At 50.8% G+C, this 27,420-nt stretch overlaps 2 protein-coding genes across 4 annotated transcripts in view; one reads left to right on the top strand and one right to left on the bottom strand.

The window, feature by feature from the left end:
- Positions 1-1,074: 1,074 nt before the first annotated feature.
- LRRC75B (leucine rich repeat containing 75B) lies at positions 1,075-22,711 on the bottom strand. Its single transcript, XM_052797821.1, has 4 exons — positions 22,366-22,711; positions 17,515-17,643; positions 14,169-14,281; positions 1,075-2,714 (listed from the first exon to the last, which is right to left on the bottom strand). Exons 1-4 carry the CDS (start codon positions 22,621-22,623, stop codon positions 2,192-2,194), a joined length of 1,023 nt encoding a protein of 340 aa, XP_052653781.1. The 5' UTR covers positions 22,624-22,711; the 3' UTR covers positions 1,075-2,191.
- The window catches only part of GGT1 (gamma-glutamyltransferase 1), a 61,174-nt gene continuing 37,111 nt past the window's right edge, over positions 3,358-27,420 (top strand). For 2 of the 3 annotated variants that reach the window (XM_052797811.1, XM_052797806.1), the window contains exons 1-3: positions 3,358-3,463; positions 3,867-3,971; positions 20,253-20,317. The gene's annotated coding sequence lies outside the window, so the exon portion shown is untranslated. Of the gene's footprint in view, positions 3,464-3,866; positions 3,972-6,159; positions 6,266-20,252; positions 20,318-27,420 lie in introns of those variants that run through there. The other variant, XM_052797810.1, reaches the window with a different exon arrangement.

The following is a 27,420-nucleotide window of genomic DNA, read 5'->3' as shown; positions in this document are numbered from 1 at the left end:
ATTCACTAGAAGGGCTAAAAAGTGGGTTTGGGTGACAACCGTGCAGGGGAGCACATGCTCCCTTCCCACCTTTGGTTGTGCTGGGGTCTGGCTACATTTGCATACCCTGTTCCCCACCCTGCTGGCCAAACATCATATTCTGGCTATTTCAGGGCCTTTTCTCTTCTACCTCCACTGGGATGGGGCAGGTAGCACCTGGCCCTAGCTATATTTGCTTTACCTTGTTGTATCTTCTGCTCTTTTTGGTCAGCAGGACAGAGTCTTTACAACACTTCTGTTTGCAAGTTAGCAACATGAAGGTTGTGAGGTCCTGCTCCAGCGGCAAAGCATCCAGTGACCCGAGTGCAAACAGGATTGGGTCCAGCATTTGCAGTGTCAGGTTGTAATACTCAGCACTCTAAACCCAGTTTTCTTCCTCAGGACTGGATCTATCTGGGGCTTTCAGCGGTTGATCAGAGACACCGATACCTTCCAGCGCCCTCACACTCTTGGTCCAAAGGGGATAAATCACTTGATAAATATCAACGATTTTCATCTTGCAATGTCTTGTAAAATCAGCAAGGAACATGAAAGATGTATCTATTTCACGTGGATTTCTGTGGCTTAGTGTATGAGAGTTGCTTATATGCGTTGAGACTCCCAGAGAGAATCAGCAGAGGAGGGCAAAGTTACCACTGTTAATTTAGGAGGGCCAGGATTTATATGGGGGTTTTAATATGCCTTTAAAGTTAAAGTGTCTTTAACTTTTAACTCTTTAAAAGACATATCTGCTCTCTGAATTCCTGTGGGACAGACAATTGAGAGGACTTGACTTATCAGCTAAAGTCTGATCAGTTTATTGGTATTAGCACCTTGCAACGCAAAGGGCGGCAGCCTACCACAGACGAACGTCCACATTTCACTTTCCTTAGAGGAATGAACCACTCTCACCAATGTGAATGGTACCTGCTGATCCTCTCCCACACTGCGCAGGCACTGCATAAGGACTCCTGGTCCATATTCTTGCAGTGTCTGGGCTGCTGGCTCGATTTGGGAACGACCCAGTCACTGAGACTCCGTAGTGCTTCACACGCATTTCCAAGAGAACTGTTTATTATGTTTACATAGTGCATGAGCAATGTGGAAAACACTAGAAATATTGCATCAGTGCAGTTTGGTTTTTGGACAGCATTGGAAATGGCAATGCAGCTGCTCACACCATGTCTGTATTACGAGGTACGCAATATGCCACGAGGAGCCGAAGCTTTGCGCTTTACTTTGGGAAGTGCCCACCTCTGGCACGTTCACTGCTTGCTCCTCTAGTGCCACAGTTAGGCGTTTAGCTGTCTGCTTTTCCTCCATTTCACTTGGAACTTGTAATTTTAGTACAAAAGCACAGTTTTTGAAACCAATCCTGCTAATCCACAAGACTGTTCCCCCTCCCTCTCCTCCCCCCTCCTCCCATTCCATCCCATCCCAACTCATCCCATCCCCCATGCTCCCACCAACACATACCTCCTTCCCCTCCCTCTCACCCCGGTCACACAGCAAATATCCTGATGCTGCAGTTCCAAGCCATGTGTCCGCCCCAGCCTATGCGATCCAATGGTCTCTGACCAAGTCCCTTTGTTCAGACGTTAATACAAAACACACAATAGGAAAAAAACAAAACAAAAGGAGCCAGACACAAGAGGGAGACACACTGCCGGGCTCCAGCTCTGGCCTCTGAGCCCTTCAACTAAGCTCCACAGCAGCTAGGCTCTTGGGGTACCTCCTTTCACACTCAAGGCTGCAGGTCCCAAGGTTTCCAAGGTGCATAGGAAAAGGAAGAAAGGAAGTAAACTACAAGCCTGTTTCTGTTTTAGGTTCCCCCCCATCCCTTTCCCTCAACCCAATGGCTGCTGGAGGATATTCTTGACTCCGACAGGTCTTTTCCCGTCTTCCAGTGAGACCCTGCCTGGGGACCAGGTTCACTGTAAGTCACTGGTTCCTCTCTGGAACGTGGGCGATGGGTTTGGCAGTGAGGGGAGGGAGCGGAGCACGTCGTGGGGGGACAACAGGCTTTCGTCTCACAGCAAGTGGGGGGAGATGTCAGGGAAGGCGAGAGAAAAGAGCCAAAGGAAGCCGGTAAAGCTGGCCCTCTGCTTGACGTTTGTACTCAAGACTTCTCCTTGGGGCAGCTTCGGTGTGCCAGCGCCGGCCTGTTGTCCAGTCACCTCTCACAGCCCCGCTGAGAAAAAGCACGTGGCGGGGTGCTTCCTGCTGCTTCATCCTCTGGCTGGCTGCCCTCGTGCCCGCTGGAGATCTCCGAGTCGCAGTCGAGCGCCTCATAAATGGTAGGCAGCGTGGTCTGCTGGCTGAGGCGCTTGCGCAGGCCCACGAGCAATGGCTGCGGCATGGAGGAGACGTCCACGTTGTTGCCGAGGTCAACCCAGGCCAGGCAAGGGAACTTGTTCATGTCCTTCATGGTGTCAGTCAGCTCCTTCATGGTTGCCCGTGTCAGTCGGTTGCCATTGAGGGAAAGGTGAGTGAGCTTGGGTAGTGCCCAGAGGAAGGGCAGCAGCAGGCGCACCATGTCATCATTCAGCTCGGTGAAGCTCAGGTCCACGGAGGTGAGGTGGTCCCCGTTGTTCTGCAGGTAGTAGGCCATGCGGTGGACATCCCGCATGGTCAGGGGGATCCCTGACAAATCCATGGAGTCCTGGCTCACCTTCTTCTGCAGGCTGGTCTTCAGGCTAATGACGGAAAGGGGGAGAGAGAGAGATCATTAAGGGGAACGCTCTCATCCATCTCTCACCCAAGTGAGAAAGTACTTGCGACAGGGGAGAACTTATTAAGAACACGGGCTAGAACGTTAAGCAAAGGGTTAATGGAGCTCACTGGGGAAACGAGCACAAGGTTTGCACCATGCCTCGGGGCAGACCATGTCCTGGGGCTTTCCTGTATGTTCTCATCACTTACACATAAACTTTGCCAGAACTGGCTAAACATGGGATGCTAAAGTGTCTTCCACTAGCACATTCCAAAGGGTTTGTCTGTATGTGCGTGTACAGACACTCATGCAGAGAAAGCAAAAACAACCAAGGCAAGCAAACTTTCCAAGTGCCCGGGTTTGCACTGTGTGTGCCACCTCTCCAGGTGAATGCCAAGGTCTGTTGCAAACAGACTGCGCCGCAGGGCTACCGCAGAGGACAGCAGCGTTAAAAGGCTGAGAAATGGGTATTTGATCAGGAAAACAATCTATAGGCAAACTGCACTCCAGGAGTGGATTTACTGCATGTCCCTTTAAAAGCCTTCCCAAGCAGCACTTAGTCAGTAAGCAGCACCAGTGGCAGCCTATTTGGGTCTCTGTGGTCAGCAGATCATCTGGGATCTGCTGCAGCTGTGAGGAGGCGGGGAGGGCATAAGGGTGCTAAAAGAAATCTAGAGAGATGGTTTCAGCCATTTCTTTTGCTGTCTGCCTGGCAAGCGGAGTGAGGAGGAGGTAGGCAAGCTGTACAGCAGGTAAAGCTGTGCTATGGGACTGTTGGGTACGCGAAGGGAGTGGGATGTGGAGTTTTACGATGGACTGCGGGTTTGTGAGAGTGCTGTGAGAAGTGAGAGCTGTGGGCCTAGAGAAGCCGGTGGGATGTTTTAAGATTTGAGTAGAAATATGTGTTGGTGTAACATATGAGAACCTAATCCTGTAGTGTAAATATTAGTCTCGCTGTCCTTTCAGGCACATCTAGCTTTAATGATATGGGAGCCCTAGTAGGACCCCCACTAGTGTCATTAATCGTGTGCTCAGTGGGTCTGTAAGTGCCTTGTTGAGCTTGGGAGGAGCAGGGTGGGTTAAGAATTAACCACCAATTTGAAGGTCCCCACTCTTCCTATCTGGCTCTCTGTAGCATCCTGCACACCTGTGGCACAGCCAGTCCCTGAGAGCAATGGGTACATGGGGACATGCAATTTCCTCGGAGGAGGCTGCAGCACCGCAGGAGCTCCCGTGGCAGGTGAGAATGTCCCCACGAGCCCTAGTGTTGCCAGGCCCTTCTGCAGTTGTGGAGAGGATGTGACGCTGCCTCTATGGCTTTGCTTTATGTATGCAGTTCATGGCATCCTGGAAATTTCGGTCCTTAATAATCCCCTATGAGCATGTGATAACACAAGTGCATAAATGCGCATCGGTGCAGGCAACAGCCCTTCGTGGACACGTTCAACACTGGCAAACCTGTAGCTGCGCTTCCTTGTAGGAGCGTGAGGTGGAAAGACCTCGTGGCCTGCCCTGTCAATTCTCAAGCCCACGAATTCCTGCTCTGGGTTTAGCAGCGCTTTGTTCAGGCTGCTTCTCTGTGTCCCTGTGCTTCCCATGGGAATTCACTGTGCAAGGCTGAGGCTGCATCTGCAAATATGCATTTGAGCTAATGAGCTCTCATGGTACAGAGGTAATAACAGTATGGAATAACTTATATTCAGACCTAAAGGTTTAAAAGAGCCTTATGTATTACTTACTAAATGTTTACACTTCATATGACCCAGAGTACTCCTCAGTGGATCACGGGAAGGGGCAAGGGGAGCGGCGCTTGTCTGTACTGTCAAAACAGCAGAGACCGATGTACTGATGAATTATAATTGGTCTGAAAGCACACAAGTGAGTTCTCCAAAGGGCCTTCACTTGAAGATGGTACTTTATATCTCTCCAATATCAGGGCCCCACAAACAGGATTGTGAAGAATTAATCAACCACATTGCTTCTAGCAGTGGTGCAGCTCTCTCAGCTGCTGCAGTAGCAGTAGGAGTTGTGAACTGTGCATGCTGCAGTCTGGATGGCACTGGGCTAGCCTCCCTTTTCCTGCTAATCCAAGGGATGCGTGGTATCAGCCCAGGCTGCCTGGGAGCTGTATTTCTTCAACTCTCCTGGAAAAACAACGTGTGCCTTTTTTTTTTCTTTATAGTTTGTCACCAACCACTGGCAGTGGTGTAACACAATCTACCACAAAAAAGGGTTCAACTTGTATAAAATCTATAAGGGACTGGCCTCAAAGCTGGAAGAGTTTTAGGTCTCCCCTAGCACAGCGTTACCCCCTAAGCTGTGCTGGATCTTTTATCTGGGTGTTTGATACGGAGTACTTGTTGTTCTAGCAAAACTAAGCAGCAAATGCACAGTGGAGGCGTGCATTCATATTGGTCAGATTAAGCAGGGAGAAATGAATCCGGAGTGTAAACCTGACTGCATAAGGGAAATAGTCCCCTATATCCAGCAGGGGCGGGTACAAGAGATGAGACAGAAGCCTCCTCTGGCATGAGACTCTGTTGGGGGTGTGGGGTAATACAGGATAAGCAAATCTGTAATTACTTCAGTGCGTGTTTTGCGTGAACGCAGCCTGTGGCTCCTGGAAATTTTCATCCCCAGTGCTGTCAACCCATGGCAGATCCCGGGGGGGGGGGGATAGGGTGTCGGCACAGAAAGGAGACAAACATGGGGACACCCCAGCCCAAGCCTTGCCTGAGTCTGTGCAAAGCCTCCTCTGACCTTCCTATTGTAAAGCTACAAGGAACAAGCCCTAGCGCTCCCCCCAGTTGCTACGGGGATGGGACCCAGTAGGGAGTGGGGACCACTGGAGGGCACGTCTGAGCCAGCACCGCTCCCTCTGCCGGGCCTCAGCATTCAGGTGCCGGTGTTCCTGCTGCGTCTGCAACAGCAGCTTTCTTAACGGGGGACAAGTTTGAGTGGCTCTTGGGGTCCCCCTCGGAGTGACTTGGCTCTGAGTGCAGACAGCGATAAGTGAGGGGAACCGTCAGAAGGACAGAAGCAACGCGCTGGTCTGTCTCTGCCCGTCAAGCCTCCCCTCCTGTTGACTGCTATGCGGGGACTGCAGTAATAACTCATGGATCGTGCTCTGAGCAGAGCAGGTACCTTCTGCTGCTCTCCCCAGCAACAAGCCAATACCCCAAGGAGGCTTTAATCAAGCAGACAAATTATCTTCCCGTAATTGATTCTCCAGACTGGACTGCTCCTGGCTGAACGTGCTTAAACCCTCCTGCCTCCCGTCCTGTGCCAGAGCCCTCCCTCCCTCCTTCGCTGGCTTGTTTTTCTTTCCTTTCCTGTGTTTTTTGCTGCTTCCTTTTGCCCTCGTTGCTGTACCTGCCAGGGTGACTCTGGGCCTCCTGTCTCAGCACTGGGGGCTCCTCCTGTGTTTAAGTTGTTCTCTTGCCTATAAAAATGCCTTTTGTAGGGATGTGTCTGTAGAAGCCTCGCCCTGGCGGACATAGCCCCTAATGCTGCAGCCAGGCTCTCAGCTCTCTGGTAAGTGCTGAAGCATGAGATCTGACGCCCCATGCATGCTGTGAACCCTGGCAGCTCTCCTCCTTGGTGTTTCTGTGCAGCTCCAAGAGGTGCAGCTAAATACCATCTCTAGGGCAGGGTGCAGAATAGCTGCCCACTTCTTCTCCTCTATTGCTTTAGAGGTAAATATATCTCCTGTCAGAAAAGGGACAGGGAGACGTGGGTAGATTCTTTACTCTGAATTATCTGACGCTTGGTGTTTTTTGGGGGGCTCTGCTAAGCTCTATTTCTCTTGTGGGGCGGGGGGGGGGGGGGCACGATACACAGGACACCAAGCTCTCAGACACTTGTGCAGCAGATGAGAAAATGACAGGTTTATTTCCAGGGAAACAGGTCATCTATTATCCCCTAATTTCTGCAAGTAAAATAAGCTTAAAGATTGCTTCAGCTGCAGAAGCTTTTTTTCTTTGTGTGAGACAAAACAGCTACTTAGCGACGTGGCTCTTGATGCCCATGGGGCTTGTGGGCAGAGGACTGCAAAGCACTGGAGGCTGGATTAACCTAATGCTACCGCAACTGGTGCTGTGTGCAGATTTATAATTGTGGGGATTTGCATCTAACAAGGATCTGGACGCTGGATGCAGAGAAGCAGACTGTGTTTGTATTATCTGCAGCAAGCCTAGAGAGGAAACAAACCCCCACTCCCTCAGATGCTAGAGGAACGGTTGCAAGTGAGAAATTCTGTGAAACTTTGAGCAAGAAGCAAGGGCAATCAGCAGCCTGTCCCTGCACTGCCTGCCTGGACCTAGATGCAGCATCCAGTGAGGAACGGTGCCTGCCCGCCCTCCTGTGTATAAGGGATCAGCACCCTGCTTGCAACCCTAGTCCAGCCCTCCTGAGGGATGACAGCTCTTCTAGGTCCATCTCCTTGTTTCCCAAGTGAAACAAGTTGTTCCTTGCATCGTTCCCAACGCCCTCCTTGGGGTCTGCCCTTTTTCCCAGTTACCCTTCCCTAGGTACCAGCTCTACTCTTCAGTGGGCCAGAAGTCCCCAGGCTGCACCATGAGCCTGGCTATGTGAGATCCACCAAGGATCAGTCCAGACAGCGTAAGGGTCTGAGGGACCTGCAGGTGTCAGAAGGCGGCTTTCTATCTCTCAATCAGAAATGTGGGCCAGGAAAGGGATGAGACCATCTCGCACCTCCCTTGGCTTTTTTCTGGGGTAAAAATCTTCCTCTCCCCACATAAAGCTCTGTCGCTGTTCCTGCCTCCTCAGAACTCAGCTAATGTAAGCAAATTCAGAGCTGTCTTGAGATGAAACAATTAGACCTGAAATTAATTGCTAGTTGTTTGTCTCCAGGACCTGTCCCAAGGAGCCTAACCCTTAGGCCCTCTTCTAGGTGCTTCTTTGAGTCCATGAAGCTGAGGGCTCAGCACACTTTTTTATTAGCACTGAATCCCTTCAGCTTCTTGCTCATCAGCTGAATTCTTTGGTGGCTGCAGGGAAGGGGTGTAAAGGCTCATGATAGTTGCTCTGATGGGGCTTGCAGCAGCCACAGAGGTGATTGACCTCTTGTTAGCTTTGTAGGGTTTGGAGGAGCTTGTTCAGCCCCAAAATGTTTAGGTTTGTGGAGTCCCAGCCTCATCTCCTTGTGTCCATGCTATGGAGAGAGGCTGGGAGGAGACAGCAAGAGTCAGACAGGATTTCAGTAATAAGGGATGCCCACTACTCCCTGCCTGTCTCTGGGGAATTACCAGCTTTCTCCCCCTCTCCCTCTTGTTTTTACATTTAATTTGCCTCCAAATGTAAAATTTTCCTGATGCCAGAGACTCTCATCGCTGTGCATCCCCCCCTTCATTAACAGGCCCTGCCAGTAGTGGCTAATTAGCCATGAGTCGGGTATCTCTTGGCTGCTCTTCCTTTCACAGAACCTCTCTGCTTTGAGCAGCGATTTACGGGATGGACTCCAGGCTTTTTAATTGCCTGCTTAGCATAATCTCCTTGCTTTGCTTCCCTGTGGTACAGGGTGCTGCTGTGCAGGGCTGGCTTTAGCTGCCTCTAGTGAGACATGGAAAGAGAAGCCTCAAAAGCACTGACCTAGACTAAGCCAAGCCTGAGCTGTTCTGAGGCTGGGCCCAGCACTGCTGTAAAGATTGAGGCAGTGCACAAACAGGCCACTTCCATGAGAATTCCCTTAGTCGCATCTCCATCCTTGCACCCAAGCTCTTTTGATCAACTGTGAAGACATCCTTCACTGTGGAGAGAAGGGAGAGCAAAAGTAGCCTTTCTCCTACCACCCTCCCTTTGCAGCTGGGGTGGGACGTGGATATCTATAGGTGATGATGCAGCTGAGTGTCTCTCCTCCTCCTGGCTCTGCTGTCATCTTCCCTCTGTCCTTGAAGGTGTGTTCAAGAGAGCTGTGAACCCTTGGCCTTCCTCCTGCTGCCGCTTGATCCATCCAAGACCTCTGGCTGTTTCCCCTCGTTATTTAGGTCTGTCCTAGCAAAGCAGGGAATAATGCCGCCTCCTCGCTGTAAATGTCACGTATCGGCCTATGTTCTTGTCAGAGCTTCAACTGCGTAAGAGTCATGAAGGCACAAGGTCCCTGCTGATTCCTTTTAACTACCATTTGACACCCAGCCTCCATTATTTCACTCATTGTCTGTCTCTCTATCAAAGTGTCCTGCTTCTCCTGCCTGTCAGTCTTGGACTTTTTCTTCTGATCTGTGACAGAGCAGTGTCAACTTGCTGGATGACCCCTTCCACCATCTCTAACAGCCTTTGCAGATGTACGTGCCTCTTGATGCTGCTGGGAACCCTGATCATGGGTAGTGTTTGGGCTTCCCCGCCCTGGAAGATGAGGGCAGGGGACAGTTCCTGCCTCTCCCCACAATTTATTCACCAGTTCATGTCTGTCCAGCTGACATCTCTGAGCAGCAGCTTCTTGAAAACATTGTGTGGGGCAGTTCCTGCACTCCCATATGACTATTACCATATGGCTTTAGTTAACCGACTGGTATTCTCTGACTTGGCTTCCTATTTCTAAAGCAGGAATGATGGTGCCTATTTACCCTGTTGCATAAGGATGACACGAAGCTGTAGTTAATATTCACCTCATGCTGTGTGAAGTCTAGGATCTAATCTGCCAGAACTGTCATCCGCAGCCTTAAGTGATGTTTTCAAGAAAATAAAAAAAATCCAAAGCCCTTTAGAGCTGTTTCCTTGCAGTCTTCTAGACACAAGTGTTTTCATTGCATTTTAAAAGTGCACCTAATGCTGCAACATCTGAGCAATGCACATCAATAACTGAGAAACAGAGCAATGAGCCTGGAAGGGATACTGTATTCTTCACACAGCTTTGGATTGGCCAAGTTGAAATTTACTCAGATGAGTAAAGTAAAACTGTGGTGAGACTTGTGAAAAGGAAAGCCCAGGTGCATGCAGTTTGGGAGTTAACTCTGTGCACACAACTGCCTTTGCTCTTCCATAACCAGTTACTGTGTGAAAAATCTGGGGTTCTTTCTGTGCCAGGAGCACCCTGCTTGTGAAGATCATTCTGTGTTTACTGCCTGCATGTTTTGTGGATTCAGGTTTGACCCGTTGCACTCAAGAAAGGAAGTAGTTACACTGAAGTAGCCAGCTCTGGGGATGAAGCAACTGGAAGATACACAAGCTTCCCTGACATGGCTTTGCCAGGACAGCTCGGTTGTAATTCACAGCTTCTTCATTGCAGTACGAGGCTGTGATCCAGCTCTCCAGACAAAGCCTTCACCTGGTACCTTTCTGCCTCTCCGCTCTGAACTGCAGTCCAGTGTGGCTTTGCCCTCAAAAAGTAATACACCCCTTAGATTCAGGGATGCAGATGGTGGCACTCGCACTAGAACATGTAGTTCTCCTGCAATGCTGAATTAAGGAAGCCTCAAGAGTTCTGAAAACAAGAATTAATAACATCCCAAAATTGTGCATCTGTCAAAATATGACAGAAGTGGTGCTGATAGCCTAAAAAGCCTGTATCTGCAGAGAGGAGCATTTCTTAATCCACTACTCTTTACACTATAAATGTCAATTTAATGACAAAGCAAAGCTGGAGTTATACAACACTCCAGAATGTATTCTGCTCATTAAGTGTAAGTGATCTATACAACTGTAAAATGGTGCTAAAACTGAATTCCCATTAGGATAGAAGGGACTGACAATTGTGCAGTAAAGTCATGCTGGTCCCTGCTGTGGAAATCTTATCCTCCAGCTTTTTAATTTTAACCCCTCCCCGCCCGCCCTCCCGAATTTTAATTTTAAAATTCCCCAAGAGCTCAACTTCCCTGTTTGGTTAGGCAGCCAACCCAAGCAAGGTCAGCTGCTGACTGGTAACTGCAGACCTGAGACAGGATTTTGCAGGAAGGGAGAATTGAACCCCTTGCTTTCAGTATGGCAAACCTCTCTGAGTATCACCTGGGGCAGCTGAAATAGTCTCTTTGGCTGACTGCACAGCTGGGACCACTGCTAATCCTTCATTGTACAAGGCAGGCAACCACTGTCAAGAACCCGCTAGCATGGATGAAGAGGGCAAACTGCCTCCCAGCATCACCTCTGACAGTTTAATCAAGTAGAGAAACCAGACACAGCCTGGGCTGGATCTCCGACTTGCTTCAGCTGCTGTTGCATGGAGTCCGCTGTACCGCAATAAGCTTTCTCCTTCCACGTTTCTGTATGGACTCTGATTCTGGCCTGGGGCACTCGGCTGATAATAGTGGCCTGACTTCTCTTCCAGACTCAGGGCCAGGTGCCATATTACAGTCACTTCTGTCGGTAGCTCTTTAGAGGAATAGCTAAACAGGATAAACAGCAGCCCACTGTGTCCTATGCAAGGCACATTGCATCTTTGCTGCAGTCATATATAGCCCTAGGTTGAATATATCAGTGTTTAAGGTGGTAGTGGAAGCAGGTGGGACCTCTGGCTTTAGTGGGCAGCAGGTTTGTGGTTAAGGAGGTCTAGAGGAACATACCTCTGTGTGTCTGCAGCTTCTCACGTTTGATGCTTTGCTAACTTAGTCTATTTGTGAATATTTAGTATCTGGTTGGGCTCTATAGCATGAATAGCATAAGACTATTCCTGCTTGGTGGAAATATGATTGGCTCTTAATAGAGTTTACAGTTCCAGCTGTCCTGGCTGTGTATCAAAACAGGAGTGCTTGAAGAAATGTATCTTATTCTTTCTGCTTTATCAGTTAATGGGTGGCTCAGGTTTGTACTTGCTGGATGTTTTAGGTCCCACTGAGAGTAGATGGGGATGTACCTACACTTAGTTTGTTTCTGACCTGCTGGTTTGCTGTCTGGCAGTAGGGAGGAATGCCTGATGCGTGATCCGGCTCCAGTATTGCAGGTCCTTTCCATCTCCCATACCACATCTCCTTAACAGCCCAAACGTTAATTAAAACCTGGCAGATGCTCTAAGCTCTCTGTGTGGCTGAGCTTGTTAATTATCTCCTGGACCCATCTGACATGCTGCAAGAAAGTGGAAATTGCATTTCAGAAGAGAACGAGGGGGTCCTGCATCAGCTCTGTGAAAGCCAGAACCCAAAGCCCAGGAGACTGCAAAAGCGAGAGGAGAATTCAGTTCCTGAATGTGGTCTCCACACACTGATTCCTCCCTGCTGTCCCAAATCCCCACTAGGTTTTACAAATGCCTTCAAAATATTGCTGTTACACCCATGCTTTTTATGGGACCTTGAAGGCAGGAAGGGTACAAGCCAAGGGTGCGGGTTCAGAGACAAAGATTATAGTAAAATACTCCCACTAGCAGACAGAGGGAAGTGGAGAATTCAGATCAGGTAAAAACAGCCTGGCTGGACAAAATTAGGCCTTGATCTCTCCAAATGAAGCAGCTATTTCTTGCCTCCCTGCTACTGGCAATTTTCTTGCAGCGGCCTCAGATGCCAACTCTGCAGGCGCCTTTTGCCGCAAACTGCAAACCAGTTCCTCTCCAGTCTTAAGAGAGGAAGCTCTGCTGTTTAATATTTAATCAAAAGTATTTTGTGCATTATGTAACACCTTATAGCTGGGCCTGGCTGCCAGGCAGGGCCACCCATTTGAGACCTATATTTCCCTCCACCGCACATTGTCTTGCTGCCCTCTCCCTGCTTGCGCTCACAGATGCTCTGTACCTGGCCGATACTTTGGGCCTGACCCCTGTGGGGGGGATTTGGGCTCACGGGGCCCAGAGTTCTTCTCCGGCCACAGACCTGCTCTCTGTAAGTGATGACTTTGCAGCAGGCAGTTCTCTCTTCTCCCTGGGCTGGGCAGTCAGAGGGAACACCTCCAGTTTGACTCTCTAGTCTGGAGTCCAACTGAAGAAGAGGTTTGTTCCGCCTGCAAACAGGAGTGTGGGGGTAGAGGGTTGAGTTAGGCAGCAGCAGGGAGGGATTTTTCACTTGGAAAACCGGAGGGAGGCTGGGTTTCAGCAAAAGGGAGCTTGGAAAGAAATGGAGACAGCCACCCTCTATAGAGCTCTCCCTGTCTCCAGCACTTCTTATCTTTAAGCCTCTCTACCTTGGGAGAGGACAGGGATGAGGGCAGACCTGCTCTCTACATCCTACGTCTCCAGTGTTCTGCAGGATCCCACAGGGAAAATGTCATCTAACTGACTGGGTCTGGAAAAGGACTCGCTCAGCTCTGGTCTCTTGGTCTGTGCTGTGGTTCCCACCTGCAAACTGGTCCCTAGCAGTCCTGCCCTGTGAGATGCTGAGGATGAGAGCATTGAAACTCACAGAGTGCTCAGATTTGGTGGCAAAGTGGGGCTACAGGTACGAGAGACAGATGGCCTGGAAATCTTGGTATTAGGGATTTTATTCCTTAAGATGCACTGGGGATCTGCCTGTTAGAACGAAAGGTACAATGGAAATGTGAATTCCCATGGGGGATTTTAAGTTGCTGGCACATGCATCAGAGACTCTGAAAGTCTCGAGAAAGCCCAAGGCCATCCTCAGAGTGCTGCCAATTTTGCATTTTTTTTATCCAATCCTGCATTTATTCCTGTGAAGCTAATGGGGCTGACATGAGCTCTCAGTTGCTTCTCTGTCTTTTCTTCAGCAGTGGTGATCTGTGTCATAGGAACAAGCTTTGCTCAAGGAAAATGAGGAGAAAGGGGTGGATTTACAAGAAGCAGGGATTGCTCTTTATCTGGTTAGAAAAGCCAACAAGTGTCAAGGAGACAACAAGTGTGGGTGTCTGAATATGTTTGTAGTAGTGGAAAGCAGCTGCCATCCAGTAGCTGTCAGTGGCCAACGGGCTTTGAGTTGGGACCGCTGTGCGTGAGGCTCTGCACCATCTCAGGTCCCTCTCCTGGTTCTGGCAGAGAAGTGGGAGGTAAGTAAGGACAGTCACCTCTCTCCCAGCCATCCCAAAGTGGTTCCTACTGAATGGAGTGATCTGCTTGTGGTAGTGCCTCGTAATGGGAGACCTTCCCCACAGGCAGAGAAGTTATACTGGGATAGACAAGGACAAAGTGGGATGCAGAGCTGGGGGCCAGCTCAGCTTGGCACGTGGGTGTGTGTATCTGTAAGGCTGCCAGCTTTGGCCATGCTTCTAGGGCCAAACACCTTACAAGCCCTGCCGGGAGGGTTGTCTGCAGTGTGCAATCAGTGGGATTGATTTCAATGCACTTGGGAGAGGTTGAGGAACTGTAAGCCTACATAAAAAGGAGTAAATAGCAAACCAGATCAAGGAGAGAGGTGTTGGTACTGACCCTGTGCCATTTGGCTAGAGGTTTTCTAAGAGACTGAGCAGTGGCTGCCACGCAGGTTTTGAGTCCTGCTTCTCTCCGAGAAGGGCAGTAGCGGCAGACCGGGATGGAGCTTGGCTGCACCACAGTTTCTCCTGGCAGATCCCCCTCTGTGCCCATCCACACCGTCCCTGCCAGGCTGCTTACCACACTTGGGACTTCCTCCGGGGCATGCCGTGCCGGTGCCATTTCGAGTGGGGGGTTAGGTGGTAAATCAGCTGCCTGCAGATCCTGTCTGAGGATTTCCAGGGGTCATATTCCTGAAAGCAAAGGGACAGCTTAGACTCTGCCTGTGCCACAGCAGAACAGGAGGTCAGGGGGAGGACAGAAGAAGATGGGAAAGGAACAGAGGTGGTAGTGGAACAGGGGCATGTATATAAGGGAGGCGATGAAGAGAAGAGAGGATGAAAGAGGAATGGTGAGAAGGCCTGAGGTGCCTCTGCCACGTGCTATCTCCTCCTGGGGTGGAGGAGGAGCAGTAGAAGCTCTGCACTGCCAGAAAGGACCCCGGGCCAGCCAGCATGTTCCTGCCCAGAGTGGGGTGACAATTTTACACCCTACCCGGGAGCAAGTGGAGCTCAGAAGAGGGGGTTATTTTCTAGAGCAGTGGCAGGGGGTCTGACTCTAGGCCAGGCAACACCCAGGAAGACAGGGTGGCTGACGGTGCCAGAAGGGCTCTGTGCGGGGACCCCCTACACCCTTTTCTTCAAGAGATCTCCACTTTCAAAAATGCCCAGTGTAGGGTCCGCATGAGTGCCTGAGCTCGTCACTGCTGTATCCTCAGCAGCACCCATCCCCAGCTGTGCAGACAAGCTGCCAACTCATTGTGTTACAGGACTGCTAAATCTCTATCAATTACCATGTCGCCGTGCTTCCCAAACTCTAACTGCATACTGTCTTTGGACTGACTATCTGTTACCCTGTTGTGGAAAGTTCAGCAGTCAGCACCCTTGCCCCATCCCTGAGATGCTTCTTGCTGGGAGAGATGTGCCCTGTGACATCCCTGCTCCTCCTGCAGCACCACCCCAACTCTGTTCCCTCCCGTGCTCCAGCTAGGAGGTGCTGGGACAGGGAACCTGAGAGTTCCCCATGCTACATCTCACTTCATTCCGGTCCATTCTGCTCCTGGAGGTTTGAGTTTGGGAGCTTCCCAATGCCAGCAGTTCCCTTCAGCCCCTGCAGTAACTCATGAGGAAAAGATCGCGCCAAGATGGTCGCTACCTTCCTGGGTTTATTTTTGCATGCGTTCTCTATCGCCATGACTTTGAACGGCACCCTTCTTCCTCTGGTGAAGCAGAATGGCAAATGGCAGCTGCTGAACGCTGGGATTTCTGCCCCCTCTATCATATTTTCCAAATGCTGACAGACACCTGCATTCCCATTCCTCAGCCTTCCAGCCGTGGTGCAACATGTGCATTTAGGGATTTGATAGGTAAACACATAGTAAAGCTGTCAGGGAATATGCTAATTTATTCCTTATTGCAAGCGGTTAAACTGCTGTACTGTGGGCCAACAGCTGCACTGTGACTTTCCTAAGCAGCCACCGAATCAGCTGAACTCCCCAGGGACGCGCTGCCAGCGCGTGGCTGTTCTGCTGTGCCAAGTGGCGAGGGATCCCAGCCTCAGTGCTCAGCTGAGCACCCCCTGATCCCTGTCCCAGCTCCCCCAGGAGCCCCACAGGGACTGGCCTGTGTCCTCGGGTTAGGTGCCTTGTTCTAGACTACTACCGTGCTGGCAAGGCTGTAAACTGGCACCCTGCTCTCACCTACAACAGCAAACCTTTCCAACTGGGTGCACGTGCACACCAGGCTTCGGCGCGGGAGCTGGCACAATGCTCTGCAAGTGTTTGTTGGCTCACAACCTAGAATTACCCTCCCGTTCCTTCCCGTGTCCTCGCTGATTTAATTTCCACTGACAGACTGGGAATTGCACTCAGCCTGCTTGCCTGTAATGCAGTTACACCCACCAGATGCTCAGCCAGGGTCAGAGAGGGGACGTGGTCTGCCGATGTTTGTGCCGGGAAGGGTGCTGGTGCTGTAGGGTACTGAGTCTCTCCAACCCCTTAATTAAACTCCTGTTGGCTTTGAGGGGCAGCTCAGGTACTCAACATCTTCCTTAGGAATGGGGAAAATCTTATCTATGTAATGGTACATGTGTCAGTGCAGATAAGCAGTGCATCTATAAGACATAGAAAATGAGGGTGGGGTGGTATATGCAAGTATATAAAAATTGTAGTGTGTTATCTGCTAGGCACCTGGGTACTGGAGTAGGGTAGTGTCCCTCATGCTGCCTCCCCTGAAGGGCACTGCACAGCATGAGGTTGGAGATGGTCAAGTAGAACAGCTGGAGACAACGTCATGTGAAGTATGGTTAAGAGGTACTACTGCTGCAACCCACCCACTTGTAGACGCTTATAAAATTTGCACAAAAATTACACTTGAAAAGAAGATTATTTTTTTTCAGGCTGCATTGCAGCCCAATGATGATGATTAAACTTTGGCTCAATGTAGTTTGTCTATTGAGACCTGACTTGTTAATTGTTATCAGAGAGCCTCAGGAGATGGCAGAACAAGGTTAGAAATGCCACTAATCTACACCAGGCATTCAATGTAGTCCCTAGGGCACTGCTGTTTGCTCTGAGCTGTGTGTACTTAATATCTCTCTTTGAATAAAGAAATTCACTCTACTGCTCTTCTTATAAAGCAAACGTGACACTTGCCAAGCCTGATGAGCAAATGGATGTATTGCGAATCCAAGTGTTTGTGGTGGCAAAGGGTAACAGAAGTAGATGCTGGTGTTGCAGTGGGTCTGTGGTATCTGTGATGTTTGTCTGCACTCAGCCTTGCCTTTCTTTGTCTCTGCTCTCCTCGTTCTCTGAAGGAAAGTGCCAGAGCAGTGCAGGGATACCGTGCACATAATGCATTTGCTCCTTGAACCCTGAGTTGCAATGCATTCCTACAACACCGTTCTTTACTCGCAGATCCGGGAGGCTATAGGGGGGATGTAATGCTGGATTAGGGTGGTTACATATGGCAAAGGGCCCGGGAAGAGAGAGGTGGTTCTCCTCCTGCAGAGGCACCAGCCTGGGCAGAGGTACAGAGATCTGGTTTCCCCTCTGCAGCCCCATGAGCCCCCCATAAGCTAGCTGCTTTAAACCTCTGGGGCATAGCAGTGAATACGGCACCACAATCCGCCCCATATATTTTTATCTGGCCTGTACCCTGTCATCAAGTTTACTATTGGCACAAAAAGTAAATTCCTGATTTCTGTGCGCATAACCGCCCCCTCCTTCATTTGCATTCATGTTCTGAGGTAGTCTTAACTGATTTCTACAGAAATATGCACAATAATCTCTCTGCTACCACTCTAAGGGCGTACACTGGCTGGTTCTGGAGGATTGCTGAGCACCACCCAGCACCAGCCACCCCCTTAGGGCTCTCTTTGCATCAGTGCTACATTGCAAAGTATTCGACAAGCTGAGGGAAGGGTTCACCTTTTTGGGACACTGCAGATCTCTAGCAAGGCTCATCAGCAAGTCATGGGAGATGGGATCCACCAAGTTGAGGAAAGTCGCATTTTTGTAGAGCACTTCATTGAGGAATGTTCCTTCCAGTCCCAGGTCCTACAAGAGAAAGAGTCAGTCAGATCCACGGGATTCCTTGGAGCTATAACCGTGACATGTTTTGAAACCAGAAAGCAAATCCGATGAGGTGCCAGCTGGTTTGCTCAATACAGGAAACTATCCAACAAAGGTGAAGCAGCTGTGTCTAACCCAGCATTACCGTGACGAGGGATGTGGACAGCCAGAGAGCTGAATGAGCTGCAGTGTTAAGTTGAGCTAGTCAGCCTAGGGACTGAGCACCTTGTTTCCACCTACCACAGGAAGGTGAGAGTGGTATCATTTCCAGACTGGCTGGAGCCCAGAGAGAATTAGGTCTAGAGAAACTCACAGTTTTGTCAGCCTGTGTGGGTGAATCTGCTGAAGAAGCTGAACAGGAAGGCTGGCTCTAAACCTGCTTCTCCAATCTCAGCTTTTCTGGAAGAATCAAACCTGTCTCAGGTATTTAGATACTGCCATACAACCTGGTGGTGGCTGGCTGAGCCAAAGTCCTGCCCATCAGTATGAGTTTAGCTGTGCTTTGAATTTCTCAGTGAGCACTAAGCACTGGCAGTATTGTCTTTTGGGTGTAATGGTAAATTTATAGGTAGCTATACATGACAGTCATGGGGAGTCCTTTTCCTATTGTCCACAGTGTGAGCGAGGGGAACATCTATGGTCCGTGCAACTTACCTGCATGGACCAGGGTATGGGGCACCTTTGGACATGCTGGAAGAAACCTCAGCATCTTTGGGAACAAAAGGCCTCCCCAGGGGCCAGATGGGTGATACTGCAAAGAACTAAGCTGTTTCTTGCTAAGAGGAAAGCTAAGATCTAATATATGACATAGTTATTACAAGCAGGAGGTACCACAGAGCTGTGAAAAAGAAAAAAAAAAAAGGCATCTGGGAAAGAGAGATCACATACTCACATTAAAATACCCTGGGGGCAAAAAAAAAAAATACCCCAGGAGCAGAAATGTAGAACAAAAAAGCTCCCTAATAGGGGTAGTGCTGGGTTTGATTCAGTTGACAAGGAGGGCTCAGCTGAGGGAGGAAACAAGTCCTATGCCCGTTCTGTATGCTGCTGCCAGGAGAAATGAATAAGCAAATGGGTGCCCCATATGTTCGCGCTGCTCCACTGAATGTGTGCTTCAGGCACCACCCAGCAAAAGATGCACTGAGAGCTCAAAAAAAAAAAAAAAGAGAGAGAGAGGAAAATAAAAGCAGGGTGTACACACATACATCACCAGCAGGGATGGAGCCATAGCTGGCAGAGGTGTTGGATCTTAACCCTAAGCAGCAATCAAAGCCAGTGCTGTATCCAGTCTCTCCTGCTGTGGATATGCTTAGGTCGAGCAGAGAGCACAACACCAAAGAGACCCTGGCTACAGATCTGGTGGAGAAAGGGAGAATAAATCGAATGCTTTACAGCCCAATCACTGTGTGCACACAGATGATACCCAGGAGCAACCAAGGAACCCAAGCAGTGGATCAGTCCTGAAGGACAGCCAGCCACAGACAGCTGGATGTGGGCCAGGAGTGTACCAAGGCATCATGCCAATGTCTCCCTTAAGCATAAGGCTTCAGGGAAATGGAGCCTCCTACGCCAAGTGTAATATGCACAGATGAAGAAGGCTGTCGAGAGGATGGCATGGCTGGGCATGCAGCAGTGCATGTCAAAGCAGTAATTAAACTCCCCCAACTGGAGCTATACCATTAAGATGAATCTGCATTCCCATTATAAAACCTGCCTGCAAGGGTTTTATAAATGATATAGCTGTAAATATTCACTTCATGTTGATAGTCCATAAATTCTTAGCCCAGGGCATTTTCTGGTTCATCTTACTTATTCCCAGCCCCCCCCTCCCCATTTCTTGAAAAAATTTATACCACCTAAAGGGTGGCTGCAAACAGCAGAATACTTTAAGTCTTGCCAGTTCAGTTGGCTTAGTGCCGTTATCTTAAAAATGACACTTGGCCATTGTCTCGGCACAGGGAAATCAGATTGTACCAGACTTTTTGCTGCTCTAAGTCTGTTGTGTCCCCTGGCTTCAGCTGAGCATTGCCCAGTTAGACCAGCAGGAAAGCTGGTCTGTCTTTTGCAGGTGGGTACTTCTGAGACCGGTAAGATGATGTGCAATGGAGCTGTCCAAGTGTTCCTGTACAAAGCAAGTGTACATGAGTGTACACCTGTGGTTTGCAGTTGCATCTCTGTGCAGTCTTCTAAAATGCTGGGATCTTGCATCTCTGTTAGTGGACCTGCTTCTGCTTGGCTTGCTTGTTTTACTTTATTTCACCCTCCCAACATTCAAGGAGCAGTCCACAGCCCTTTGGAGTCTGCAGACCACAGGTCAAAAAGCACTGGCAGATACAACTACATCCCACGGCGTACACCTGCAGGGCTGGACAAGGTCTGTGTCTGCTGGGAGCAGCAGGCTGCCCTGCATCGGGAGCCCGTGTCCTCTGGTCTGGCTGAGCGTGTCTGCTCGCTTGGGATGCTGCGATTCCGGTCCCACCATTGCTCTGCCTTTTCTGGGGTGTTTGCACCCTGGCCCAAGGCACAGTGATGAGGTATGGTGTTAAATAGCCTCGCTGTCTGCTAGAGTGAACAAGGTGTCTCTCTTTTTACAGGTAACAAACAGACCCTCACCTGGGACACATTAATCCGTGACTCCTGAGAGCGTGTTACTGCCGAGGTAAGCCAGTCTGTGTAAGGAAGGACGTGCTGGGGACCAAGCTAAGGGCTGAATTTAGTTGAGGAGTGAGGGAAATTTGTAAATGAGAAAAAACGCTGATCATAATGTTCTTTGAAGCTGACACTGGACATGTGAGGAGGACTGGTTCTGATTACATGACCCCAGACCGGCTGGCAGTTGTGTTTAGTTCTTGAAGGGTGTGGTACGTGTCAGTGGTGTAGCCCTCTCTCTGAAATGTCTGAGCACAAAATGAACCAGAGGCTTTGGGGTGGCGTTGGATGGGTTCCCATCCTACTTGGCGGAGGAAGGCTGTGTTGTGACTACAGGATGCGTGTCCCACTGCTCTGTCGTGAGCAGATGAACAGAGCGTCACTATTTCGACACGGATGGGCAGAGATGGGGACCATGAATAACAAGGGGAACTGGACGGGCAGTGAACAAAACATGAGTGTTCTGGACATGGTAATTCTCAGCACAGATGTGGGGAAGCCGAGTGTTTAACTGATCCTGAAAGGAGCTGGCAGGCTGCACTGAAAGGAGGGCTTAGGAACGATCCTTCATTCCAGATGGCCCTCTGACTTAGCATTCGAACCCTGGCTGTTCACAGATGGACCTTCTGGAGACCTCCAAGGTCTGTGGAGGATTTCAGTGCTTCAGTCTCAAGGAGAGGTGCTGAGAAAATGACATTGTCTAGTTCTGGCCTCTGGCATACCCTACAGAAGTCTGTTCATGTTACATTGCCACGTTCATGAAGTGAGTGGTTGCCTCTTTTTCTTCACAAGCTTCTTGTAATAGTGCCTTTCCAAAACTGCCTTTGAAATCTTATTCAACTCTTGTCTGCCATACCAGTGCATACATACAGGCTTTCTGCTGAGGGTTTATCGGTCTACATGCATGGCAAGAAGAGCGTTTGTGGTGCTGGTAACAATCCTCATGTAAACGCTACGGCAGTGGATGGGAAAAGTAGAGATGTAATTTTTGGTCCTGTAAATTCTTACTCATGAGAGTGCAACTTGCTGGTAGCCCAGGGCATTGACCACCACTGGATGTGTTGTAAAACCCAGGATGTTCAGAGCAGAGAGAGGGCTGTTAATGCCTCCCAGCAAGCCAGTCCCCGCTCCAATGTACTCACACCCGAAGGTTTTTTGCCACTATGGCGAGAAACTCAGTATGTTCCCAAGATGAAGTAGGTCGCTATCTAATGAAGCAACGTGATAAGCTAAGAACTGATGGTATTTTATGTCCAAATCAGAGGGAGGGTTTGTCCCCTGTGCTACTGATTGCAGAGTTGCCTGCAGTTTAGGGGAGCTGAGCTTGCCTGGGGAGTGATGGTAGCACTGAGTGATGGAGGAGATGGCTCTGTTCCAGCGGCAGGGCTCTGTCCTCAGCATCAGTTTGGCACCACGCTGTCTGCACACTGGCTTTTCTGTTCCTGAATGGCGGCAGACAGAAACAAGCTCCCACTGATACACTGACCCCTTTACCTCTTCCTCTCCGCCTAGGCTGTCCCAGAGCTCCTCTCCAAAACCACTTGGGGGGCTTGCAAAAGACAGCTCTTGGCCAGCCCGCCTGGGCGGGTGTATTGGGACGGGGTGGCAGTGGGATGACAGCGGCTCTTCTCGGGGGGGGGGACATCGATCCCGAGCACGCCCAGGGACTGGCACGGAGGGGCGCGGATGGGGACGGCTGAGGCTCGGACACCCCTTCTTCTGCGAGCGGCACGACCCTCCTCCCAGCCCCAATCTCCCCGTCCCCGGCCAGGTACCCCTCGGGGAGGTGGCAGGGAGCCAGGCCGGCTCGTCGCCTCCCGCTCCCGGGGACCGAACGAGGCGGCTCCCGCACCGCCGGGGCACGGAACGACCGAAGGCGGCACAAAGAGCCCGCACCGCCAAGGCGGGGGGGGGGCTGCAAACCCACACCGCCGAGGACCCGGGGGGCTTGGAAACCCTTGCTCCCTGCCTCCCACCGCCGGGCCGAGGGGACTGCAGACCCTTTGTCGCCCATCCCGGCCGCACCGCCCCGGGCCCCGGTTCGCCCGCAGCGTTTACCTTCCTAAGCAGCCTGAGGATGTGCACGGCGTGCTCCCGTTTGTGCTCCCGGATGGTGGCCTGGATCTCCCGTAGCCAGCCCACCCGCCGCACGTAGGGAGCCGGCGAGGCTTTCCGCAGCACCCCGGGCAGCTTCTGCGGGTGGAGGAGCAGGGAGGAGAGATGGAAGTCTCCCCGGCCGCCCTCCAGCCTGCCGGCGCAGGGCTCCTCGGTGCTCTCCTCCTCCAGGCTGCTCTGCCGGCTCAGCCGGGAGCCCATGGCCGCGATGCCGCCTCGCCTCGCCGCGCTCCGGACCGGGCGGGAGCCGGGCTCCGGCCCGGGGGAGGCGGGGGGTCCGGGCCGCTCCGCCCCGGCTCCCCGCGCTGCCCGGCCGGTAGTTCCCGGCGCGGCCGGGCGAGCAACGCCCCGGGGGTATTTTATTTGCTGGGGTCCCGGCCCCAGCACCCGCCTCCCCAGCGGCTGGGCAGCCCCGGCTGCCTCTTCTCCCGCAGGCGCCTCCTCCTCCTCCTCCTCCTCCTCCTCCTCCTCCTCCTCCTCCTCCTCCTCCTCCTCCTCCTCCTCCTCCTCCTCCTCCCCGTTTGTTCTGCCGGGAGATGCTCGGTGGAGAAGACAAAGAGAGAAGCGGATGCTGCCGGGACCGCTCCTTGCATCCAGGCGTTTCGGGGAGCTTTTTTTTGTTTGTTTTTTTGTTTTTTTTTCCTGGGCAAACTCTTTGAACGCTGCAGAAGGTTATCAAGATTAACAGTGGTTCGAAACACGCCGGCTGGCTGGGACTGCGTCTGTGGGCTGTGTTTTCTATCAGTCTGCTGTTGGACCCAGAGGAGGTGTTTTTACAAATCTAGAAAGTGGCAGGAATTTTGTCCGCTGCCCGTTGTCTGCAACTGATAGTACGATGCTGGCACCGTTTCCTACCTGCTGTGGGTAGAAGTGTTTCCCTCGTATGCATTCCTCCCTCCCCCAGAAGTGCACAGCAAGTTGAGCACATGCTTTTCCTCAGACAAAATCACTGCCACCCGACAGGATGGTAAAAAACAAAGCCTGGATCCCATCTCCAGCCACTGAGATTTCGCAGGCAGCTGAGTCATGCTCCCAGTATCACCAGTGGCTCAGCCTAACCTTCCACTTTCTGGAGCTGGAGCCATGGGCTCACTTCTGTTCAGGGCTATCACCACACTGAGCCAGGATGCCCGTGGTGGACCGCAAGTCCCGCACACAGAGCAGGAGTGTCTGGTAGCTGTAATACGAGGGCACACAGCTATAGGAACAGCCTGGGATTCCCACTGCCTTGTGCATCCATTAGACAAGTATCGTCCGATGCAGCTGCAGAAGAATCTGTTCTTGTGGCCATTGGGTCCTCACTTTGGGGGAATGGGGATGGCCATGGCTTTTTGCTGTACAGAGCCAGCAAGGTTCATTTTCCTTCTCAGCGTTCCTCAGAGCTGTGACTGGGGTTGGAGGCATGGGTGCTCTGCATTATTGCAGCCGCCTCTAAATACTCTACTGGTGACCTGAGTCTGGCTTGAATAGACAGGGACAAAATGGGGCTGGACTCTAAAGCAGCCTGGCCAATGCATCAATTTTGTCACAGTGTTTATGCAGGTGTCTAACAGTGATAGGCCAAATTCTGACGGCCCTTCTCAGAGTTTTACTCAACGTTTGATCAGACAAAAGCCCTGACTGTCCATCTCCCTGTTATTCCCCTCCCTGCTCTAGCTAAGTGCCTGCAAGAGAGAAATTGGCATCGACAGATCCTGAGATATTGCTGAGCCTGACTCAGGCTAATCCTGTTTGGAGGGAGTAGATGCTGAGTAAGGACTTCAGGATCTGGTCGGAGAGCTTTGAGAGAGGCTGGGTCAAGAGAAAATCACTTGTATGGGGTGCAGCGTTATGGCTGCAGGAGTGTCACCGGGAGCAAAGGGGAGGACGAAAACTGCCTGGCTGGAGCGATGGGTAAAGGTGTCAATGGAGGGTTGCACGGTGGCCTTTCCCCGCTGTCTGGCAACTGGATAGCCTGCCTTAGAGCTGTGCTTCTGCCTGCTCTGTTCTGTGAGTGCTGCTGAAAGCAGAAGCAGCAATAGCAGGGTTTGTGACCAAAGGATCAGTTTAATAGCAGAATGGCTTTGTATGGCTGAATTGTCTCACACCTTATCTCTGAGAGTGAGGAGAAGGAAACGTAATCTGTAGTTTACACTTAGATGGGGATGCGACCGTGTGCATTGTTCCAAGGCAGTGGGAGAACCAGGGCAAGCAAGTGGTTCAGAGGACGGCACCGTTACCAGGATACCTTCTCGTCTGCGTGTGACTTGAAAATATCCCACCACATATCAAATCCTCTTAACAAACAAACAGTTGCGGAAGCAGTTCAGCTGTCTCTCATCTGTGTGCTTTAAAACTGGAAACACTACAATAGCATGAATAGTAGGAGCTAATGAGAAACACACCAATGCTCCGCTTGGTTTTACTGAAGGAGAATGGCTGGCTGGCGGCTCTTTGTAGCCCAAGAGAAAATCCTGCCCTACCTGTGCGTGCACTTTCGAAGGGCTCATGACAGCGAGTGGGTGTATTTCTATAGCTAAGATGGTCGGCAAGGTTTGCTGCATATAACAGGAGGAGGCAGGAGTTTGCCTGGGAAGAGTAGACTCTGTCAGAGACTGCATCCTCTGGTCCTATGCAGCCTGAGGAGAGACTGAGCCAGTAGGTGAGGATGCAAGACCTGGGGGATACCAATCTACAGGAGTGTCCCCACCTTCCCTTTCCTCTTTGCTGCGGTGGCAAGGGCACGTGAAAATTCTCCAGGGAGCTAGATCAGCTCATGATCTTGGTGGGTAGGAGGGAGTGGGGACTGCGGGGCCTCTCACAGCGACCACAAGCTGTGGTTTTGAGGCTTGGAAAGAGGATTCCTCCACCCCATCCCAGTGGATCTATTAGCACCTCTCAGAAGGATATTAACTTGCTTCTAACCTGAACGCAGGTGTATATGGCGCCGCCAACTGCAACTAGCTGGGTGCAGCATGGCTGAGTTAAGAGTTTTATCAAAAATCTCTCTTAAGATGAGAAATGGGAAAAATAGAAAGCAGAGAGAGATCCTCTTGCTATTCACTCAAATTCTGTGCTGTAAGCACATCTCCTTGTCATCATCCCAGTGCCCAGTAATGGGAACATTCCCAGCTGCTGGCCTTTCGGGCAAGTAAGGAGAGCTCAGGTCTGTGCCAGGAACAGAAGAGCGGCTGTACTGGATCAGACTGCAGATCTTTTTCCCCTGGGATTCTGAATTAGCAGTGGTTAATAGAGGATGCCTAGTGAGGAGCATAAGAGCAGGGGGATGCAGGTTGGTGTGTTCCTGAATACCCTCCTCACCGTCAGCCGTCTGTAGTTCAGGAATTTCCTGAGGTGGGGATCTCTGCATTTAATAGTCCTTTATGGCTTTTTCCTAAAGCTTTTTTGAGCTGGAGCAAATTTTGGGAATCCACAGCATCTTATGGCAGTGAGTTCCACTATTCAGCTGTGCGTTGTGTGAAGAAATATTTACTTTGTTCTGCATCTGTCACTTTTTTCATTTGATGCTTTGTAGCTCAAATATTGGAAGAGGCAGCAGGCAGTCATTCCCTACTAATTTTCTCTAAGCCACTCTCGAACAACAAACCTGTGCTATGTCCCCTCTCAGGTTTCTGTTTCCCAGGCTGAAGGGTCTTGGTCTCACACGAAAGCCATTTCAGACCTTAGATCATCCTAAACTACCTCCCTGCCCCTCCTCTAGACCTGCTGTAGCCTCTGCCACAACAGCCATGGGGACACAGATGCGCCCTGGAGCTATCTGATAGCCCAGTGAGGTTTGCGGTTTTGCTCCGTTTGTCTCCTAGCACTCACTTTGCTTTTTTGATTGCTTTTGAGCCTTGGGCTGATGCTTTCATCGAACACTCCTGGCTTGCTCTTGCCAGCACACAGCATACTTAGCCCCCTGTGACTTGGTTTGCCCATCAGTAGACTGGGGAGGGGATAGTAACTGCTCACCCCTTACAAATTCACACTGGCATCCTAGGCAGAGGTTGCCAAGTACTCTCATTTTTTGTATCGTCTCTTCCCTATAGGGTCTGTGGCGTACGCAGTGCTAGGCTGAAAGATCAGGCTCACGTGCTGTGGTTGGGAAGGTTGTGGCTTCCTCCCTGACACAACCAGGGGGTTGCCTTGAGATTGCACTATATAATGTGCTTCTGCCCTGTTTGGGAGCTGGATGGCTGCAACCAGAGCTCGTGCCACTGCCCTTTTCCTTGAAATACCCCGTGGTGCTCGCGGTGTGACTGCAATTCCAATTGTCCCTGCCTGGGAGGAACCAGGCACGCACACCCGCACGCTCACTGAGGCTGTTCTGATTTGTATGCTGGTCAAGCTGGATTCAAATGACAATCCTAATTATATTTGCCTTGTATATAATGGAGGTTACATTTTTGACTGTTGCTGCTGGGCTGGAAATGTAATTGATTAATTTAGTGCTTAAGAAGGGAAAGAAGATTAAGGCGGTGGTGAGGCTGTGCTGCCAGACACTGCGTTGACTGCCTCACACTTTCACAGCTTCAGCTTTTGTTTGCCTGCAAACCAGCTTGTCTGAGCTCCCAAGTTGTTATTTCTCGTGGCTCTGAGCTTGTTGGCAGATCCCTCAAAGCCAAGCCTCCTGCAGGGAAGGGAGCTGTAGCCGTGGAGAGATACGTGCAAAGAGCTAGTCCAGGCTCCAGGTTTATTTCCGTTATATCTGGGGGCAAATGCACGTACTGTTTGGCCATGATCTGTTCAAGGAGAAATGTATGTGGGGAGCTTCATAGTCCAAACACCCATAAACTCTTGACTGAACAAAGCAGCACAGACCTGGAGAAGGCCCACCTGTCCACGACAGTGCCGTTTCGGGGAAGAAATTCCCTTAATGGTTCTGCAGAGCGCGTGGAGGTGGGGAGATAAAAGATGGACACAGCATCAGCTGGGCTGTGGTCTTAGGGAGTTCCCGCAGCATCGGTGCTGGCAGTAGCAACTGCATGCAGACAGGCACTGCTGAGACTCTGCACT

This window comes from Harpia harpyja, chromosome 9 (assembly GCF_026419915.1).
Source record: "Harpia harpyja isolate bHarHar1 chromosome 9, bHarHar1 primary haplotype, whole genome shotgun sequence".
NCBI classification, from domain to species: Eukaryota; Metazoa; Chordata; class Aves; order Accipitriformes; family Accipitridae; genus Harpia; species Harpia harpyja.
This window is presented reverse-complemented; position numbering and strand designations above follow the sequence as displayed.

Coding starts and splice junctions, on each gene's coding strand:
- LRRC75B (XM_052797821.1), bottom strand. CDS start 22,623: ATGGGCTCCCGGCTGAGCCGGCAGAGCAGCCTGGAGGAGGAGAGCACC. Junction 14,282..17,514: donor ATCTGCAGTGTCCCAAAAAG/GTGAACCCTTCC, acceptor CTTTGCTTTCAG/GAATATGACCCCTGGAAATC. Junction 2,715..14,168: donor CGGAGGAAGTCCCAAGTGTG/GTAAGCAGCCTG, acceptor TTCCGTCATTAG/CCTGAAGACCAGCCTGCAGA.